This window comes from Engraulis encrasicolus, chromosome 9 (assembly GCF_034702125.1).
Source record: "Engraulis encrasicolus isolate BLACKSEA-1 chromosome 9, IST_EnEncr_1.0, whole genome shotgun sequence".
In the NCBI taxonomy this organism is placed as follows: domain Eukaryota; kingdom Metazoa; phylum Chordata; class Actinopteri; order Clupeiformes; family Engraulidae; genus Engraulis; species Engraulis encrasicolus.
Window position 1 is genome coordinate 179,268 of NC_085865.1, and position 23,013 is coordinate 202,280.

Here is a 23,013-nt window from a genome sequence, read left to right on the forward strand (position 1 = left end):
GAGTTGTTGGCCTCACGTTTGTCAGTTAGCCTGTGGCTAGGCTACTTTTCGCCAACGTTAGCATCCGGTTTAGTATAGAAAGGCTATGCTTGCACGCATTCGCTCCGTAGTCTGCCGCCTTGTGGCCACAGGAAGGAACAATTTAAAGAAAGCGTTTCAGACGGACAACAATCGAATGAAAGCGTTTCAGACGGACAACAATTTAATGAAAGCGTTTCAGACGGACGGAAATTTAATGAAAACGTTTCAGACGGACGGACGGACAGACAGACCCTGTTATAGAGATGCTGGACGCATCTAAAAATGGAAAATGGGGAGATTGGCCTTGTGCATTTCTGAAAAGCCAAGACCTTTGTCTACGAGGATATACCATATTATTTTGTAATTCACTTCGTTTTTTTCTTTCAAGATTACAACCTGTTTTAGCCACTTTCTCAATAATCAGTGGCCTAATAACACATGCAGATATCCTTCTGGTTTGGACATTAGAGTAACTATGCCATTGAAACCCTCAGAAGGAGTTCTTCATTTCATTTCCTGTCTCGTTTCTTCCATATCCATGTTTTGGCATTTGAAATTATGACCTGTTTATGTTTTTGACGAGGCAGGGTCAGGGTGATGTTGTTGTAGCGCAAGGGCATTGTCCCGTTCCAGATCTTCACGAACTCGTTCAGGCAGTAGCCTCGCTGCTGATAGTACCCTGGCCTGCGTGACAGCCCAATGTTCCCTCTCCCTTTCTTGGCTCTCTTGGTCTTCATCTCCAGCCACTGCATGTTCAGAGGCTTCACATGGACGGCTGCAGGTGGGGCGTCTGGGCCGTAGCGCTGCAGCAGCCAGAGGGACACCAGACAGTTCATGGCGATGTCCTCACAGTTCTTAATGCTATCCACCAGAATGTGCAGCCGGCTAGCTTGGTATTGGTAGAGCTGCAGGTAGCGCCGGTGGAAGAAGGTAGCGCCAGTCAGAACCAAGGAGTATCTGAATTTGAGTAGAATAGAATAGATTAGAATTATTCAGTAGCACCATTCAGATTATCATGCTGTAGCACCATTCAGATTATCATGCTGTAGCACCATTCAGATTATCATGCTGTAGCACCATTCAGATTATCATGCTGTAGAAGAATTTTTGGCACTGGCCCGAGAGACGTATATTCAAATTTTTGGAGCCAGGACCTCGGTATCTAGGGACATCCGTGCAGTGATGTCTGTGTGGAAAGGAGACTATCTCCAGACAAAGATAGACAGGGTATTTAACCCTATCGCGCCGGACACATCATATATGATGCATCAAATTCAAAGCCCTCTCCACGCTGACACACAAAAAAAATCCATCTCAAAAACATCCTGCGTGTCATTTCCAAACGTCCTGCAGTACACGGAAACCACCACAAGAGAGCAGCGGTCAACAACAAGTTGATCACAGCTCGGCAAAAAATGCAAAAATGGAGTAGAAGCGGTTTCCCTGACCGGCGCTGAGATATCGTCAAATTGCAAAAGGTTTGTGTACAAATTTCCGAAATATAACTCTACATCCTTTAATTTGAACACTTGCTTTGTGCAATTAATCAAGGAAGAGTTTATATTTTTACACCGTGTTGCAGAGAGATCGTGCTAAAACTGATGAAACATATAAGCACCATCCGGCGGTGGCAGGAAGTCAGCCATCAATGCATTTGCTCCATAGGGAAACTTACAAAGCATACCACGACGAACAGGTGGTTTACTTGCAATTTTGAAAATGTAATGCAAAATGTTGAAATTATGATCTCGTAAAAAATGCATTGAAGTGAATGGAGAAATGGTCCAATTGTAGTAATGGACCCATATATTCAAATTACACATCAAAAATGAATAATGATCTATATTACACTCATAAATAGGTTGTTAAGCATTCGATCAGCTATGTTTTTACATAGATTTAAAAAAAATTACCCAACCAGGCTGTGGGAAATGTAAAATATGGTCCTGCTAAAACAAGGATAGGCTTAAAAAATGGCAGAATCTCACAAAATATTTAAAGATAATCCTCAAATTAAATTGTCTGACAACTTTTTTAAATTTAAAATAAGTTGTAAATGCATTAAAAGTCATTTTTCAATAGTCATGAAATTGGAATTTTCATTCATTTAAAGCCTGATGCATCATATATGATGCATTAAATATCTCAGCGACCTTAACAAAATTTTGAATTTTTTTTTTACATTTCTTATAAGGGACCAATATTGAAGCAAATTCCAAAAAATGAGAATTTTCTCTCATTGCTTTCATGGTTCAGGTTTCACAGGGTTAATGGAGATGTGGAACAAAAACTAGAAACTTGTGCCATTTTACTTGGAATCAGAGCAGAACAGCTTTTCAATGACAATGGTAACCAGTTAATAAAAGCTTATTGTTGTATCCTGCAACTTGTTTAAGTTTTGTTAACTTTAACTGTCAAGCTATTCCAAACGTAGTGCATGAAATAGCTCAGTGCAGGAAAGAGTAGAGTTCTCTAGCTCCCGCCTAAGCCTGTAGAAAGTTGAAAGTACAGGAGAAAGGTAAACCCCAATCATTTAACTCAAGGGGAGGTTTAATATTAGCTTATTTCTAAAAAATAAAATAAAAAAAATAAAAAATAAATAAACAATGGGAGAGTATTTCTTTGAGCGTGACCAAACAGGTTTGGGGGTGTGGGTAGGCCAATCATGTGATTGTGTGGGATGGCAAATAAATTTGAATAATATTTCAAATATTCAAATATTATTTTTAACAATTGAATATGTTTTGAGTAAAATTGGGAAATACATGCATTTAGCGAATGCAGATTCAGTGGTTTTCAACTTCGGGTGTACTGATAACTCATCTACAACTTCCAACATCCCAGAAATCAAGGCTGTATATGTATATGTATATGTCAACAGGACACATTACAGACATCAGCTCTAAGTGGCAATATTGTTTACAATGACCTGTTGAAGTTAAGTGCCTGTTTACTTCAGTCAATGCATAAATATATCAGGGGGGATTTAAGACTACAGTCTAGTAATAACTAGTAAAAGATGTTGCACTACATTTGGCAGATGCTTTTATCCAAAGCAAGTCGAGTACATCACCATTGCATACAACACTTGCAGATATTCAGTATACAGGAAATATACACACACTGCAGACCTTTAATAGGCATCCTTTTCCAACTGCTCATTGGCACAAATTTCTAACCAGTCAATCACACAGTGCCAACTCAATGCATTTAAGCATGAAGACATGCCCAAGACGATCTGATGCGTTCAAACCGAGCATTAGAATGGGGAATAAAAGTGATTTAAGTGACTTTGAACATGGCATGGTTGTTATTGCCTTCGGCTTGATGGGCTTGTTGTTGCCTTGGGCTTGATTTGAGTATTTCACAAACTGCTGATCTTACAGTGCCCTCCATAATTATTGGCACCCCTGGTTGAGATGTGTTAAAAGCCTTAAAATAAATTCAGTGTTTATTGCAGAAGAATACTGTCACACTGAAAATGTTAGGAAAATGTAGCCTTCAACTCAAATGAATTGTAGGAAAATAAAAAAAATCCCTGACTAAAAAATAATTATTTTTCATTAAATCACCTGTTCCACAATTATTGGCACCCTTAACAATTCCCAGGAAATAAATATAATTGAAGCATTTCTGTCATTTCTACAGTAGTTTACAAAGTTTACCAGAGTATGTAGGAACATTTAATTAGTAATTCATCACTTCCTGTTTCCCTGGGGTATAACTATGACGTGACACCGAGGCCATTTCTCTTATCCACTCTTAAACATGGGAAAGACAAAGGAACACAGCATACAAGTGAGGCAGATGTGCGTCGACCTTCACAGGTCAGGCAGAGGCTACAAGAAGATTGCCACTCAACTGCAGCTGCCCATATCTACTGTGAGATGAATAATTAAGAAGTTCAAAACAACTGGAACAGTGGTAAACAAGCCTGGACGAGGACCCAAGTTTATTTTGCCACCACGCACAGTGAGGAGGATGGTAAGAGAAATCAAAATATCTCCAAAGCTCACTGTTACAGAATTACAACAAATGGTAGCATCCTGGGGTCACAAAGTCTCCAAATCAACCATCAGGCGCTGTCTACACGCCAACAAGCTGTTTGGGAGGCATGCACGGAGAAAACCTTTCCTCACCCACAATCATAAACGCAAACGTCTGGAGTTCGCCCAGCGGTATTGGGGCTTCAACTGGGACCGTGTGCTTTGGTCAGATGAGACCAAGATTGAGCTTTTTGGCAACAAACACTCTAAGTGGGTCTGGCGTGCCACGAAAGATGCGCATGCTGAAAAGCACCTCATACCCACTGTGAAGTATGGGGGTGGGTCAGTGATGCTGTGGGGCTGTTTCGCTTCCAAAGGCCCTGGGAAGCTTGTTAGGGTGCATGGCATCATGAATGCTTTGAAATACCAGGACATTTTAAATCAAAATCTGTTGCCCTCTGCCAAAAAGCTGAAGATGGGTCGTCACTGGGTCTTTCAGCAAGACAATAACCCTAAACATATGGCCAAATCTACACAGAAATGGTTAACCAGACACAAAATCAAGCTCCTCCCATGGCCATCTCAGTCCCCAGACCTCAACCCCATTGAGAACCTGTGGGGTGAGCTGAAGAGGAGAGTACAGAGGAGAGGACCCAGCTCTCTGGATGATTTAGAGAGATTCTGCAAAGAGGAATGGCTGAAGATCCCTCTTTCTGTCTTTTCCCATCTTGTGAAACATTATAGGAGAAGATTAGGTGCTGTTTTGTTGGCAAAAGGGGGTTGTACAAAATATTAACAACAGGGGTGCTAATAATTGTGACACACATTATTTGATGTCAAATAATTATTTCTTTATGTGGGATTTTTTCCCCACTGAATAAATGCACTTGTATTGAAGGTTGGATTTTTCTCTTTTTTCCATTAAGGTCCCATATTATTTAGAGAAAAATAATAATAATTGGAAGCTAAAAAACACATCTCAACCAGGGGTGCCAATAATAATGGAGGGCACTGTATTAGGTCAGTCAATCTAGCTCTAAAAAGGCCCAAACCTGGGACAAATTTCAATAGTAATGGTTCCTACTTTTAAGTGATCCTTAAACCCCCTTGAATCACATCACAGAAATCTACAGCTTTACATTTTGTGGAACATACTTTTGTTCAAGGTCAAAGTTGGCATATTTCCCATTCATTCCTCCATATGGAGACAATATAGGAGCTACAAGGTGAATGGGGTAAAATTTTCAACTATGACATATTCATTTCAAACTTTCATAGTTGGTAACTCACATTCAGACAAACATTTTTTGTATTGCCAGTTTTCTGAAATATGATGATGAAATATGCAAACTAGGTCATATGTACTTAAATATGTGATAAATCTGTGGCAACAGACCAAGCATAACACAAATTGCAATAGTAATGGTTTATACATTATATTGATCCTTCAACCCCTCTGCATCACATATTAAAAATCTACTTTCATCAATTCAGTGGAACATACTTTTCCCAAGGTCAAAAGTATCCGATTTTACCCACTGAATGGCAAAATGCATTGGAAATCTGCTACTTCTGACCTTCAAAAAAGTATGTTCCACTAAAGTGATGAAGGTAGATTGTTCATATGTGATGTAGGGTGGATTAAGTATCAATAAAAAGTGTGAATCAATATGTTTGCAATTTTGCATGTTGTTGCATAATTGATCACGTATTTAAGAAGATGTGATCTCATTTGCCTATTTAATCATCATATTTCAGACAACTTGCAATACAAAATATCTTTGTCTTTGCTTAAGTTAATTATTGTTAAAATTTCAAATTGATCTCATTGTTTAAAATTTCATCCTATTCCCCAAGTATCTCCTATGTTGTCTCCCTATGGGAAAATGAATGGGAAATCTCCAACTTTGACCTTGAAAAAAAGTATGTTCCAAATAAATATACAGCTGAAGATTTTTAATATGTTATTTAGACATACCTAGGGATTACGAAAAACTTGGAATGATTACTATTGCAATTTGTCAAACGCTAGATTGACTGACCTATATTAACGGACGGGTTTACAGAAAGGTTCAAAAAAGAGAAAACATCCAGTGAGCAGCATTTCTGTGGGTGAAAATGCCTTGTTGATGCCAGATGTCAGAGGAGAATGGCCAGACCGGTACGAAACCAAGTAAAATCCTTCGAGGTGAATAGGCACATGACAGTAACAGCTTGAGAAAAAAGTAGCCTTAATGAGGTGATGATCAGGATTGTGGAAAAGCATTAGCCCTCTGGTTGTGTTAGAAACATAGTTAAGTTCATGGTGTTAACTGTTAAAATTGACCACCTACACAAAAAAAGGTAATAAAGCATTGATTAAAAATCTGATTTGCATATTTTGTGATTAATACCTTCTAGACATCCTTTCGAAACATTTCCAATGTGATTTAAATGTCATTCGGCTTTGTTTTAGTGATTTGTGGGCTTTTTTTTCTTATCTTGCACCAATTCGTTTTATTAACCCTCTAGAGTCTAGGGCCTCTCAGAGGCTTTCAGGCCTTTTGGAACACCTTTACTTTTTTCAAGTATTTCAACTAACTGTAAACATCTATACTAATGTGGCACATGTGGTTGTATTCTGAAAAGCCTAACAAAAATAGAATATGAGAGTAAAGTGAATGCAATATAACTGTATATAACTTTTGGGAGATGTAAATGAATGGTCCGGTCCTTTTTGACCGAAACATCATGAATGTAACAAGTTGGTGTATCTTCCACAATTCTTTAGAAATTTCATTGTATTTCATTTTTACCATTGGAATAGGTTAGCCGGAGGACATCATAAAGTGTCATTTTTGTATGATGAGAAATAGAGAAGTTATTTAAGAATGAAGTTTCAAAATGGTAATTTTCGACCGTAACACAACCAGAGGGTTAAAGCAAAGCAATTCACAAAAGCAAACTGCGAGATGAAGCATACTGATTAGGTCACCTCTTTGTTTTAGGCTCAGAGACTGTATATCCACCTTTGGGTTCGGCAGTATGTGTGCGTGCCACGAAACCCACCATTTGGTCTTGATGTTGCTGAAATGGGAAAGTATATTAATAATATTATTAATATAGTAATTATATAAACACCATTTGATTGCATATAACATTTAGTTTGAAATGAAAATGACTATTAGACTATTAAAGTCACCAATGATATAAATGGAATGAAAATGACAACATAAAAATCATGAATGAAATTACATCTCTCCACGCTGACTTTTTGTAGCAAGTGTGAATCTGGCAGAGCAACGAACACGTGCACATGCCCAGTAGTGTTGCCGCGGCAACCAACCACTTCCTCAACTTCCTCAACTGAATGACTTGTGGCAAATAAATTGTTATTACAGCACTTTTAAAGAAATTCAGAGAGCGATTAAGTTCAAATGTGTTAGATAAGCAATAAGCCACTTGAGTCCATGGGGTTGTGTTCCATTTATTCTATAATGGCTAAGGGGAGAGTTACGTCACTCTGCTTCGCGTCATGCCCCAACTCCTCTTACCTGTTATAAAACAAACACAAACCCACGGTCCCTCGTGGCTTATTGCTCAAGTCATGTGCTATAGATCATCATGTCTTCATGTTTCCCATATACCTGATGCGAATCCAGGGGAATTGAAATGTTGAATGTTTGAATAAAATAAAGTTTATAGTTTGGAACAGAAATGCAGTGCACACTGAAAGAGAATTTTTAATATTCTTATTATTCTAAGATTCTTTTCATTAGATGGCGTCAAAACTATCCTGTGGAAAATTTTATGCCTGGTACCAGCCCCAAAGAAAGCACACCCCAAAGAATTCAATGATTACAGAGCAATTGCCCTCACCTGACACCTAATGAAAACTTTTGAACGTGTGCTGCTGCGTGACCACACTGAATCCTCTGCAGTTCGCCTACCAAGAGAACGTGGGAGTGGAGGATGCTGTATCTTCTTCACAGGGTACACGCTTACTTGGACAAGGGTGGCTGTGCTGTGAGAATCGTGTTTTTTGAATTCTCCAGCGCTTTCAGCACCATACAACCACTGCTGCTGAGAGATGAACTGGTGCGGGTGGGAGTGGAGCCTGGCCTGGTAACCTGGATTACTGATTACCTCACCAAACGGCCCCAGTTTGTAAGGACAGGTGACATTACATCTGAGACGAGCCCTATCTCACGTCATTTCGTGAAGTATTCATGAAAAAAATAACGTTCATTTTCGTGGTGCATTCACGTTATTGCCCGTTTTTCGTGGTTGGACAACGAAACGCTGCCTATTCATTTGAATTGCCCGACTGCTGCTATGGTTATCCAAGGGTGTTCTGGGGCGGGGAGGGGGTGCTGACAGAACACTGTTGATACACTCGGGACTCACTAATTCGACACCCTTTCGGTACTTACGCCTTATGTCATACGACTCTAACCCTAAACCTAACCTTAACCCTAACCCTAACCCTAAACCTAAACCTAAATTGCTTGTTTGAAATGTTTGGTGACGGTACCGAAAGGGCGTCAAACTAGTGGGTCGCTAGGCAGCAGTCGGGCAATTCAAATGAATAGGCAGCGTTTCGTTGCCCAACCACGAAAAATGGGCAATAACGTGAATGCACCACGAAAATTGAAGTTATTTTTTTCGTGAATACTTCACGAAAGGCGTGAGATACGGTTGCTGAGACAGAGATCAGCAGCAAAGGGGCGACACAGGGAACGGTGCTCTCCCCGGTGCTGTTCACTCTGTACACGACTGACTTCAGCTACAATTCTGGCACATGCCACATGCCAACATGATCTCCAAAAATTGCGTGCTCCTGGACACGGATGTTAAGGACACAAAAACTGTGTCCAGGAGCACGTATTTAGCCAAAATTCTGTGCTCCTGGACACGGAATTATTTTCCGTGATGGACACACAGAATTGCCTCTCTATACTCCCACAGCTTTATGTTTCCACAGTCTTGTGTTGTCTTGTGTTTTCTCAGGAATTGTCTAATTTCAAATATTTTTCTAAAAAAAAATCATTTCTTACTGACAGGTTAGGGTTAGGGATTGTTTTGGTCTAGGCACAGCTAGTTTTCTTTCATTCATCAGGCTATATGAATTTGATAGCCTAGCAGCCAACTGGAAAAGGTGTTTCTCAAAATGTCTTTAATGATAGGTCAAGGTCAGGGAATGTTTTGGTCAGGGCACAACTTAAATTGCTATAGCATTATTTTGTTTAGAATTAGCATTTTGTTTGTATTTTGTAATAATAGAGTTAACAGAGTGCTGTGGTTATAGCCTATAGAAAGCACTTCCTTGTGCCTATCACGGAAAACAATTCCGTGTCCAGGAGCACGGATTTTGCCGGAATTGTTTTCCGTGCTCCTGAACACGGATTTTGTGTCCTTAACATCGGTGTCCAGGAGCACAGAATTTTTGGAGATCAGGTTCCGTTTCTCAGACGACACGGCAATTGTGTCGTGTATAAGAGAGGAGGAGGAGGAGTACAGTGCACTGGTGGATAACTATGTGGGATGGTGCCAAAACAATCAGCTGCTCTTGAACACCACCGAAACCAAGGAAATTGTGGTTGATTTCAGCGACCCAACCCTCCTTTGGTGCCTGTCTTCATTGGGGGAGAGTGTGGAGACTGTCTCCAAAAGTACTTAAGAGTACACCTTGACAATAAACTGGACTGTTCCACAAATTCAGATGCACTCTACAGGAAGGGCCAAAGCAGGCTCTATTTCCTCAGAAGGCTGAGGTCCTTCAATGTCTGCAGCCAACTTCTGCTTATGTTCTACCAGTCTGTCATGGCCAGCGTGTTCTTCTATGCTGTAGCGTGCTGGTGTGGTAGCATCAGGAAGAGAGACGCTGGGTGCCTTGACAGACTAGTTAGGAAGACGGGGTCAGTGGTGGGCATGGAGCTGGAGACTCCCACCTCAGCAGCTGAGAGCAGAGTCCTGAACAGACTGGACTCTACTATGGACGATCAGCAACGCCCCCTTTACACCACCTTCACTAACCAACTGAGTCTGTTCAGTCACAGACTCCGTGCTCTCACCTGCAGGACAGACAGGCTATGGAAGGTCTTTGTCCCAGAGTTCTCAACGGGTCGGGTCAGCCCGACAAACCCGACGGGACCCATGGGTTCGGGCCGGGTTCGGGTCGAAAATATAAGCATATGGCTCGGGTCGGTTCGGTCTGTGGGCTCAATCTTTTCCGCCCAGTGAAAAAAATAAAAATAATCAGTTCTGCTGTTTACCGTGAATCATGGGGAATTTCCCCTTGATGGGTCAGTAAAGCTAGGCCTATCTATCTAAATATAGCCTATGTAGGCCTGCGTAACGAAGGCCTGGCAGGCTGCTGCATGCAACGTTGCGGGCAGTGTTTAATTTGTAAATCACAAGGTACCGGAACGCAAAACAAACATGACATCAGCGATGATGAGTTGGACAGAGGTCCCGGAATGCACAGAAAACTACATTGGCTAGAATTACGCACACGAATAAAAACGGGGGGGGGGAAATCTTTGATGCAATTTTAACGACATTGAGTCCCATGTCAGCTCATGGAACCATACTTTTGTTTCTTAATACATGGGACGGTTGGCAATCCAATGGCTATTTTAAACAACAGCCATAGTAGCCTATTAAATGCTGTAGCCTAAAGACAACAACCAATAGGCCTGCCTATTTTTAGTTTGATCGCTAACTTTATGCTTAGTAGTCTCAGCAAATGTAGTGCGTGGAATTTATGCTTTCCCCATGAGGTGAAACGAAACCGAAGCGGTCTACTACATAGCCTATGGAAAGGACAGTGGCTTTCCCATTAGGCTATCCTTTCCCCGTAGGCCTATTCACACAACGTTGGCATATGCGTATTAAACTTTAAATCCACGCTTTGTTGGCGACTTTGTTGCATATAATTGGGGTAATCCGCATGTGCTGTTGCGATATGCACTTCACTATTTCAATGGCTCGTGCACTGATGGTAAGCGAGCGGCAGCGTACGGCGATTTTCCCGGTAGACTTGGCTTTTCACACTGACTGTCTGCTCTCGCTGCGGTCTGGTTGAAAATCCCCCCAGCCAATAGAGGTGCTTAACTCGACTCTTTGAGGCGTCCGGATTGATTGGATCATTCCAAGGAGGGTACCCGGATTAGACGGATCAACCGGATCACACGGATCACTTATTTAAAATAAATAAAAATAAATAAAAATAATGTATTTTTTAAAACGTTTCTGCCGTTAAGTAGCTATGCGCCTCGCCTTTGTTGTTCCATTTATCAATTCACGTTGATAAATCAAAGAGTAAGACAGTTTGATCAACAAAACTCACTTTATGAATGTAACAGTTCCTAAACTCATGCTGCGATCCGACCCACCTGGGTCTCCTCACTAAACATGCAACCACAACTCGAACAGCCTTTGGCAGCAGTGAAACGGCATGTTCCTGATTTTGCAATAAATAATGTGTGTGTTTGTATTTAAGACTAAAAGTCAAACATTTGGGAGCAGAAGTCTAGTTGAGCAGGGATAGTCAGGAGGCGAGCAGCAGATGACCACTCGCTTCCGCTGCCGAGTTGCCTTGCGACTCACACACTCGTGGCAAAAACGAAACTTAAGCGATTGATCCGATCCGTAGGGGATTCGCTGCTACCAACAACTCAGTCAGGATTCGTCTCACCGAGTCGCCGAGGGCGCCGCTGCTGAGTGACTCGGACGAGGGGAGTGACGGCAGCAGTGGCTTTAAAGACTGTAGCCTACGCTGTAACGCAGTGAGTGATCGAGTCACGTCTGTAGACTATACTTTCCCTAAGAGTAGCCTACAGACTGAGATGTTAAAGCGTTGGCAGAGCACTATTAACATTAAAATGTAGACCTCAACAGAGTCAGAAGCACACGCATAGGGAGCGGGGATCCGCGACTCAAACACTCAATTGGCCACAACATAGGCTGGACGGATCAAACAGGCTCGATGAATGACGAGGCGGGAGTTGGTTCAGTTTTACTCAGTGAGTGTTCGTGACTGAACAGCATACTAGGGAGATTAGAGAATGGCTGTTGTAGTCAACTAAAGAGGATATATTCCGGTTTCACAATTTCTCGCGCTGTAACAGCCATTTTGTTGACATATTAATGAAATGCCGTCTGACCCGTCTTTGGCGGATCAATGCACGACAGCCATCCGGTCAGTTCGGATGAGGTCTTTACCCGGCTCTCCAACCGGATCCTCCGGGTTTTTTATCATCTCTACCAGCCAATGTTTTATTTGGAGCGTCTAGGCCATGTTTGAATGAAATATCACATTGTCTTTGCTGTTTTCGTGCTCAAATTGACTTAGGCCTATAAGCAACTGTCGGGTCTTGGGAGGAAACCCGCTCACACATATGCTGAGCGCTCGCCAGCCGAGGAAGATCTCATATGCTTTCCATCTCATCCGCGCATATGAACAAACAAGAGGGAGGGGCAACTTCACGTAGCCTTCATTTAATCAGATACTCGGGATGGAAATGTAGCCTAGTAAGCCTACATTTAAAAGTCAAAACAAAAGGTGGATAGATTGTTGTTGCCGTGAAGCATGAGGCGGTTATTGAAATCGCGCTGTGGATGATTCTGCTTAAATAGGCCTAGCAAGAACGTAACTTTCCCCATTTCATATTATGTTTCTATTGTGGAAAATATCTTTTCACTAGGGTTTTAAGTGGGTTATGCAATTTACTGCACATAAGTGCCCTTAAAGACCCACCACAACCCGTCATTCTCCATAGGATAACGTGGGGAAACTCGACCCCCGACTTCGGGCCTCGGGCCGGGTTCGGTTAGATAATTCCAGTGATGTGTCGGGTAACATCGGGCTCGGGCTTTAAAAGTCACGGGCCAGGTAGGGTCGGGTTGACATTTTCAGGCCCGTTGAGAACTCTACTTTGTCCCATGGGTCATTCAACTGTTTAACAACACACAGAAGAACACTAAGAAGGACATCATGATTAGGGACTGGACTGCCTGAGATGCCAGAGCTGGCCCCATACTGGGAAACCTCTTGGTATATGAGGGTGTGTGTGTGTTTGTGGGTTCATAATATGCATGAACGCCATCCGGGTACTTTGCTTGTGTATGTGCATTACGGCGCTTTGTGGGGGAAAGCAAACCGAATGTCTCATGAACTTACATACTACATCGGCTAGCCTAAAAGAACACAGTCCATCCTTCAGCCACAGCTTTTTGTTGTCGGCATGTTGTGCGTGAACAGTCTTTGTCTACAGGTCCTTGTCTTTCTTTTTTTCCTTTCCCAACACCACAAATTGCCACCAATGTTTTCCCCCAAAATAGGGCGTAATGCACATGGAACACGTCACACTGCTCATGCGTATCAAACTCTTAACCACTGGACATACTCCTTTTTCTTCTTATCACAAGGAAAGACTATGTGTGTGTGTGTGTGTGTATGTTTGCGTGTGTGTGGATTGTCCAATACACTTTGCTTGTACTAGACTGGTACTTTGTGAGGAATCTTCACCCCTGTCACACTCTGTACACTGCCTGCTTTATGATAATTTAACCCAGGGGTGTCAAACTCATTTTGGTCCGGGGGCCGCATACAACCCATGTGGACCTCAAGCGGGCCGCATTAGTAACATCATCGCAAAAAAAACCCTGTAAAGCAGAGGATTAGTGTTCAGTGCTATCACGTTTATGTGTGTTGAATATGTAGAAAGCAATGCAATACTGATAATCCTATGCAAAATTTCCTTGACTTCATTCATTCATTGTCAACCGTCAATGAATGAAATATGGGACAGTTCATTTTGGCAGGTGGTCCGGGGGTTTCCCCCCAGAAAATTTTGTATTTCTTAGATGTAATTTCCTGCATTTTCACGCATTCTAATCTCCCGTTTCCAGTTTCAGTTTAATAGGAACCAATACAAATCCAATTATATTTATTATTTAATTACAACCAATACCAATACAATACAAATAAGAAGTATTAACATTTCATTTCTATAATATATGAGCTTTATCAAATGCCTGTTACAGTACAAATTCACCATTTATAATAGAAGTGTGATGTGCACTTTACTACATATATACAGTATAACAGAGGGACCATTGGGTTAATGTCATGCAGGTCTCGATTTTGCCCTGAGGCATTTCGGTTATTTTATTGAAAATAAATAAAATAATTTGCAACGGTACATGCACACCAAGATGTTTACGTTCACTTAACGTCTCCGGGAGCATTGCGAGTTTGAGAGGTTCGTGGGCTGCCTTTCACACTGCACAGTCAACGTCCACGTTCTATCCACGGGCAGCAGCCATTCATTTTCAGTGGGAGCCGCTCATTGAACGCGAACGTCCGCGTGGGAAAATAGACTTGAATTCTATTTTCAAGGAGCATAGCGGACATGTCCGGTCGGGCATACGTCTTTTTTCTCGTACTTCTACATCACAACACTAGATCATGGTTGTATCGGTCAGCACTCCTTTCTGGTCATTTTTATCTTGTCTACCTCAACTGTCTGAGTATGTTTTTGCACAACTGCCTACACATAATATGTTTTTGCACATTGCCTTTTTTTTTCCCCCTACCTGACTATTACCAGTGTTACATGTGTCTTTACATGTCCATGTGGGCATATTATTATTTATGTCAGCTACTTGACACCTGAATTTCTCCTCGAGGATCAATAAAGTTACTCCACTAAAACATAGTATTTCAGCTCAAATAGGAAGAGATACGATTTACTTTACCGTCCAAACAGAGAAGGCGAAATTTATGTCGGGAATACTGATCTGCAAGTCGTCATCCAGCGTTAGCACAGCTGCGAGAATGCAAAGACAACAAGATGAAAGTTAATGTTTTTCCCATCAAGACAATCCCATATATTGTTGATGACAGCACACACAAAGTGCATTTCGGGAATTGAATTAATCTCAAATGTTACTAAAACCTATCCAGACGGGGGGGCTTTGATGTCATATAATTCCTTAACGACTTAAGCTTAAGCTTACGAAACATGGTGACTGTTCGTAAAAAATTAGTTGGCTACAATTTAGTACCAAAATATTAGGTTTATAATTTTTGCTGTTGCCATGGCAACGGTTTTCTGACAGATATGTCCGACCAAAGATCACTGAACTGAAGTCTCATTAGTGTTCCTTCCTTATCACTACTTATTGTATAGTTATTCCATCACATTGGCATACATAACATACTCACAACTACATAACATGTCCGATGTAATATCAGCTTCATTAATTATCATTCATTCATGATAATTTATGGTAATTTGATGATTTTGCCACATATATAATCACAGCGGACCTCATCTTTACCAACGCATATTTCATCTCAATTTCATTCATTCTTTTTTTTTTTTTTCATTGCTTAAGTGTGTCATGCATAGCATGCCCTGCAAATGTGGTCATGATATATCCTGTTGTTGAGGACTTCCTGCTTGGTGCAATGTTATAAGAAACTGAAGCCACTTCGCCATATCTATGACGCCATTTTGTGACATAATTTTTCTCCATATTTTGTCATTACCATTAGCAGCAGAAACATTTGTGAGCATTTAAGTGGTCTGATGCACATAATCATTGAAATGAAATTTTCACATGTGGTCATGCAGTATTCGGTTCATGAGTTATGAGAGGTCAAAAGAGCCAGCTTAGAGAGCATAGCAATTTTTGACTTAAATAAGGATAATTTGGATAATTTCCCCGAGTTGATAGTTCTGCATCGGACGGAGAATTCATATCAAGTCAAGTCAAGTGCACTTTATCGTCAAAAATCTACGTAAGAGGTTTAGCACAAAAGTTTGAAGCTGCGTTTGACCAGTCTCCAATGTGCAGTTTAACTAAAACATTTAAATAAGACATTGACAATAATCTCTCTCACACACAGACCCCGACACACACACACAGACAACTAACCTACTCGTACATCAATTATTTCTCTGACACATTCATTCACAACATACACAGAGACAATACACACTCACATGTGCAGTTTTCAAACACTAACATAGATACTGATATAGACATATACAATACAATACAATACAATACAATACAATACAATACAATACAATACAATACAATACAATACACACACACACACACACTCACACACACACAACCCAAACAGTGTGCAATAAGAAGTATGTATGTATGAAGTATAAAGCCTTATGTTTGGTTCCCGCAAGTCCATTTTTGCTCAGCATACATTAAAGCTGGTCCAAAACGGTGCCACGCACCAAACTGTTTTTTTTTTTTTTTTTAAGACTCGGTTAGCCATCTCTATGTGAGATGCTCATTGGCTGTCAACCTTGACGAAGCTGAGTAAAATCACTCCAGCTGCGATGGGGGCGGGGATTCCCACCTACCTAAGCTCACTTTCTTTCCGCTCTCTTCAGATGACTAACTGTTGTTTGACCGACCAGGTTTAACACATTGACTACCAAACCACAGGAAAACCCGTTTTTACTTCCCATGCGTTGGCTCCCAAAACGGGAAAACCATTGAGTTTTTTTTTTTGTGGACTTAGAATCTACACATTCTAATGCACATTATGTGTGATTTTCGTAATTATGTGGTGAACAGAACTCACATAGATCATGAAAACACCTAGAGTCAAAACTCCTACAAAGTCATTATTTGGATATTTCATCCGTGCAACTTATCACAATACAGTATTTTTGAGTGTTATTACAGGGAATGAAATCATGCACACTTCCTGTTCACGTCACATCAAGGCACCTGGGCAATCAAAACATAGGCCTACCTAGCATCCTGTCAGGGCTTTGCTAGCTTATCGTAAACACAGGCCTACAGAAGGATAAAGAGGTTGGCTGTCATCAAATTAGGTATGGAAATGGAAATTTGGAATGAAAAAACAGCACAACAGAGCAGCAGAAACTAACGTTGGTGAGTGTACATCGGCGCATCTACTTTTGGCTATTGAAGGACTGACATGCCCATCAGGATAAACTAGTAACTAGCTCTTCCAGTGATAATATTAGCAGTAAACAGAAGTGAACCAGGTGTTTTTTCATGAAAATAGTTAACTTGGAAGCGACTGAACTTCTCTTTGGGGCATGAAAATATATTTAGTCGCAGAGTCAAAGAGCGCATCCGTGACAAAAAAGGCTTTTTCTTCGTTCGAATGGGCTGAAGTGCCATTTTTCGCTAAAGTAGCTTCCGCTTAAAGTTCAATTACTTCGGAATGGAAGAAGACAAAAACTTGCCGTAAAAAAAAACTGCCCTAACAAGCCCTAACATGTGTCTGTAGGTCTAAGACAAAATATTCGGTGGCTGTTCGAAAATGACAAAAAATGATGAAACTGGCTGGGTGTCTTGGGCTAACATTTCAAAAAACGCCTGGTAGTCAATGGGGCACCTAAGTCTCCACCCCTTCCGGGTAGCTCGTGGGGCTGGGAAAGCCAAAACTTTTGACTGGGCTGTAATGGACTGATCAAAGCTATCTTCCGATCCACCTCGCATTTCCCCGTCGATCACACATATGCTGTGCCTCAGAATTAATAACAACCAATGGTGTGCTTGTTGACTTCACTTGGCAAAGGATTTTTGAGTTGTGTGCGTGCAAAAATATGTAATTATTTGGACTACACAACAGGCGCCGCATGTCCGACGTGCAGCCACTTACGCCGCGGTGCAGCGGTAGGGTTGGCTGTGCCTCGGTTCACGTCAAATATGCGAGGTGCACGTGTAGTCTCTAACACAGTTTTGCACAAAAGCTAAAATGACGTTTCTTGCGTGTCGCAAATGAGTGGTCTTACGACGCAAATCCAAACCTTTCAAATTCACTGCCATCATATGTGAAATCCGGAGCACATGCCAAACGGGATAAGGATTTAGCTTGACTCGCTCCATTAACTCCAATTCAAAATTTTGAGCGCTCCAGCCCCACAGATCGGAGGTAGAAGGGCGTGACTTAGGTGCCCCATGTGTTAACTGTCCAAATAGAAGTGGTCTCTGTGCAGCTTTGCTGGGTGCCTGGTCTCGATTCTACTCTACTGTAGTATTTGCGATCTGCTTCGTTCGAGAAAAAACGAATAATTGGCTGGAATTATCGAAGAAATGCCAAGTCACTAGCCGTCCACACCACCTAGATCTACAATGGCTACTTCTGTTTTGATTCCGAAGAGGGGAGAAGGGAAGCTCTGTGTATGCCCCTCCGGCGGTGAATTCTCACTCTCGACGAGACGTATGCATCCTATGCCTCGGCTACCTCCACATGTGTGGCCCTCACTGGCGGGGACTGCGACAGATTCCTACAGCGAGATTAGGAGTGCAGGGTGACACAACTGACAGTCTGGCCGAGAACGAACCAACCAGGGAGGAACGAGATCAACATCCCTCCCCAACCCTCCTAAAACGAGCTGGACGTTTGGATGACTCTTCTGGATCTCTGCTGCTTTCTCTGCGCCTAATCCAGCCACCGGCTCGTCCCACCTTCAGTGCTGACAGACACGAAGGTGCTCTTCATCGACAGTGCTTCATCGACTTGCGCAAACACCTCAAAAAGAGAAGAAGAAGTAGGGGACAACGCCCCCTTAGGAGACCCAATTTGAGCACACGCTTTTTCATTGAGTGGGCGTGGTTTGCGATATCTTTGTTTGATTCAGTATTTTTGGTCAGATCATTTAACCGTGAATAGCGAGAGGCCCACGCTACACACTCAATGAAACCTTCATAAACGCCAAACGTTTGTCATGCCCCCGCATATTTTGCAACGTGTGCGATTCTGATTTTACCAAGGATATTATTAATCTAAATAGCCTATTACCCTAGATGACATCTGTCTTTATCTTTTTCTTCATAGTAGGCCTACAAGCCCATTTTATTGGGGAAATGCTGAAATTCGACTATCATTCAGTCATAAATTCTCTAAAATGCCTTGGTTCTATTTTATATTGCTAATTATATTATTGGCCTAGATTTCTCTATTACCCTCTTTAGACAAAAACAGCAAATGCTTTCATTTCATATTCAAATGCAGTGGGGCTCAAAGTTAAGACAACCTAAGTGACCATGTGCTCCCTCCTTTTGGCTGGTAAAATAGGACAACTTAAATTTTGACAGGTGGTGAGTGCAGAGGCACTTCTTGTCACTAGGCTAGATAGGCAGCCACTTGGGGCCCCCAAACTATATGGTAAATAACAGCTAAGAAATTTCGCTTGGGGTCCCAGCTTAACCTAGAATTGCCTCTGGGTGAGTGTATGTTTGGCTTGTAAGACATATTGGCTGGTGAAGAATACAATTCATTCAGAATCATTCAGATCATGATATTCTCCATAGGATTGCATTCAAATCTCACACCAATCTATTTAAGACAGGTGAACACTCAAAATGTAAAAGTTCAATGCAAAGAAAGGTTGAAACGCACACCACTGACCTCCTTTTTAATCCCTTTTCATTTCGAGACGATTCGAGCCAACACGGCCCCTTCTCTACCGGATTTTAATCTGGGGTGTACTCACTTTTGTGGGTACATGTTCAAACATTAATGGCTGTATTTCGTTTTTTCTGAGTGAACAAGACATTTAAGTGGTTAAATATGTTGTTGAAAGGTCACTAATCATTGTGTCGAAGTGAAATTTCTGTAATGCTTATCTATGAAAAGATATACTCACAAATCTGTAAAAACTGTGAGGGTTGTACTGACTTTCGTGATATACTGTAGTATTTTCGCTTATACTGTATGTGACATTGTGCAAGAATCGGACTCAGGTCTACGGTACCTTAGCCATATGAGGGACGGCCAAAGGCTGTCCTTGTCCACTTCAGATATTTTTATCAAACAAAACCAAATGTGTAGACAGATGCAATAAAAATCATTGGACATACCTTTTGTATCAATCTGTGGAAATGGCAGAAACCGGTTTCTCAACAGATTCCGGGTTTGCTCCTTAAAGAGTACCGGGACGAGGTGGGGGCCAAGAGACTCCCACAACTCCAGCGGTGGCTTCTGTCCAATATTTTGCCATACAATTATAATCTGTTTAAGATAAGGTACTGCCTGGTAGTGTTTAAGCAGATCAAAGAGAAGTTCTGTTCGATCAAAAGTAGGCATGATCATGGTGAAGGATTCATTTGCTTTCGTAGAGGATTTGAACCTTTGCAAAGCATTTGGAATTCTGCCGGGGTCGATGAGTTCATCCATATAAGCATAGATGCATATCACTGCAATGACAAGGACGAGCAGACTGGAAAATACCACTTTTTCAGAGGGCATACTGCAGCCTTGAAGAGACAACCTGTGAAGAGATACAGTTAGAGGAGAAGGTTAGAACAGTCTTTGAGATTGCTTTTATTTTCAGTGAAAATTCATCATGAAACATGGTCTGACCTTTCCAAAAATTAATTAAAAATCTGATTTGCATATATTTTGATTAATATCTTTTAGATAGGCTGTTCAAACATTTTCCAAGGCGATTTAAATGTTATTCTGCTTTGTTAAAGTGATTTGTTGGCTTTTTTTTCTTATCTTGCACCAATTCATTCTATTAAAATTCTGGTTTAATATTAGAGAATATATTAGAAAACAATTAATCCACATTGACAAAAATAAACTTCACATCTCATCATTATTCCCATTACCTATCCTAATCCTCCATTGTGGCATCGCACCATCACAAAAATTCATTCATTAGCTCATAAAAGCGCAATTCAAATTGTGTTTGTCTGATTAGCCATCGGGATGTTGAAAAGGGGAAAGTCCTCCAAAAGTTGCTGTTGCTAGGCTGACAGGGGGAGAACGTTGTGTAGTCTAAGGAGGCAGGGTGGGCGAAGCAGGAGGCCATGCACAGGTTGAGGACAGGCTTATATGTCAATATTTTCTAAACTCTGATACAACAGTGATCACATGCTGAATAGACAAGGCAGAGGGTGAAGTATGTGGACAAAGAAGTGCAGATATTGTTCTATCCTGCAGTTTTGCATCAATGTTTCAACCTTGTGCGATAAGAGCACTAGTCGTTCAATCTGAGAGCTTGGATTGAGTTTACTTGCCTTCTGCACCGTCTCCTTATCTTTCTCTCTATATATCTACCACTCTCAAAAACATAAATAACAAGAAATTCACATGCAGGGTGAGGGGAACATGAGGGTGAATGTGTTTTTTTCTCCATTTTTCAATATTTTTCGATATGCCCGGGTTAAATTGACCCGAACAATGTAACCAAAATACAAACACACTACAAGGGTTAAATCAACAAGGGCCAACCTGTCACAAGGCATTAGGAAGACAAAACAAGACTACACACTAGGGTGGCCATCGGTCCGTTTTTACGACCTGTTCACGACATCCGTGTGTCCCTCTCTTTGTCTTTCCTTTCCTCCTAGCCTTTTGCTTATGGCCTCGAGATGCGAGGCAACGTCATTGACGCAAACTAGACCTTGACAGTCGGTCGCGTTTCCGATATCTGCGACTGCCATGTTACTCCAGATATAACCCCAGACTTCGTACAGCGAATTAACTGTATTGCTGTCGCCTTATGTCGGGGAAATCTCCGTGCAATAGCCCTATATGAAGTTCACTGTTCTGACTGTATGAAAGTTAAATAAGGTAAATATATTATTGTCTGTCTGTTTCCTATTTTTTCCTGCACTGGTGGCAACGCATAGTGCAACAAAGTTTGTCCGCTAAATGCCTTTACAACGTTACGAGGGTTATCACAACTTTACAAACAGGGCAAAGAAACGTCTTTCTGCACGGGCGCTGTCTGTATTTTGAGCTCGTGTTGTTGGTTATCCAGCGTCTGCATGAAAAAAAAGGTTGACAGAAGCGGTTTGCCTCCCTTAAAACACAGCTGATAAACAGACTTCTGACCAATTTTGAGTAAAGTAAATCAAATTAATTGTTGGCTATTAGGCCTACGAATGCATGACTACCCAAAATACATAGCCTAAAAAAAAAAAAGAAATAGCCTACACAGACAACAACGGAAGGATTTGTCTAACCTGCCGTCTCTGATACAATATTAAGTTAGTGGTAGCCTACTGATGACTCCTGTATCGGGGTGAGGTAATGACATGCGAAAATCCTTTCCCCCCAAAATATTGTTTTACAAGTAGGCCTAAAACTGTTGTTGGCAGCTGAGTTAGTCGAGGTAAGATGGCAGCGCTGTTCCCTGATTTCTGCCTACAGTTTAGAATGCCAACTTCACTGTTTTCTCCACGGAGGCGGGGATTCGGCAAGTCGAAGCAATGGGTGCGCGCGAGGACGCTAGGTTAGAAAGCTAAGGGGCGGGGTTGTCCGGCCGAAATCCGGACAGCTGGTCACCGTACTACACACAGAAAATAAACTCTCACCTCAGTGATAACAAAGATGCACGGGCATTCACACTATCACTGCCTACAAACCGTCACCTCGGAGGTGCGAATAAACAGATCCCTGCTGAATGACCTCAACAATTTTTTTAAACAGATCCCTGCTGAACCACCTCAACAACTTTTTTGCATGCTTCGAGGAACAAAACAAGACCCACCCACAGAAAACACCTGCCCCTCCACAGGACCAGGCACTGTGTCTGCCCAGAGCCGTCTAATAAAACAGTTACGTGACTCCCATACACCTCTATGGTCCAATCCTTCCACAGCAATGGTGGCTCTCATGGAGCCTCACGGAGCGTTAACATGGAAATCCCCATTGACTTTAGTTCCAATAGAAGTAGTTACTTAGTTCTAGGAGGTGGCCGTAGAACACAGAAAATGTGGTAAAGGTAATGAAATTCGTTTGTACCTGTTGATAGTGTGAAGAAAGCACTCACCAAGATCAACCCACGCAAAACAACCGACCCTGACCACATCCCTGGACAGTTGCTGAAAAACTGCTGAGGAACTAAAACACTGACATCTTCAACACCTCACTAAAACAAGCCACCGTCCCCTCTGGCTTGAAACCATCATACCGGTGCCAAAGAAGTCATCTCCATCTTGCTTCAACCACTACCGTCCTGTAGCACTGACACCCATCATCATGAAGGGT

General features: G+C 41.6%; 1 protein-coding gene across 1 annotated transcript in view; it reads right to left on the reverse strand.

The window, feature by feature from the left end:
- Positions 1-349: 349 nt before the first annotated feature.
- Positions 350-23,013, reverse strand: part of LOC134455333 (exostosin-like 2) — a 42,480-nt gene continuing 19,816 nt past the window's right edge. Inside the window, exons 2-5 of the mRNA XM_063206356.1 lie at positions 19,872-20,281; positions 14,751-14,821; positions 6,982-7,073; positions 350-978 (exon numbers count right to left, since the gene is read on the reverse strand). Of these exons, the coding sequence (XP_063062426.1) occupies positions 531-978; positions 6,982-7,073; positions 14,751-14,821; positions 19,872-20,259 (999 nt within the window). The 5' untranslated portion in view covers positions 20,260-20,281 and the 3' untranslated portion in view covers positions 350-530. The remainder of the gene's footprint in view (positions 979-6,981; positions 7,074-14,750; positions 14,822-19,871; positions 20,282-23,013) is intronic.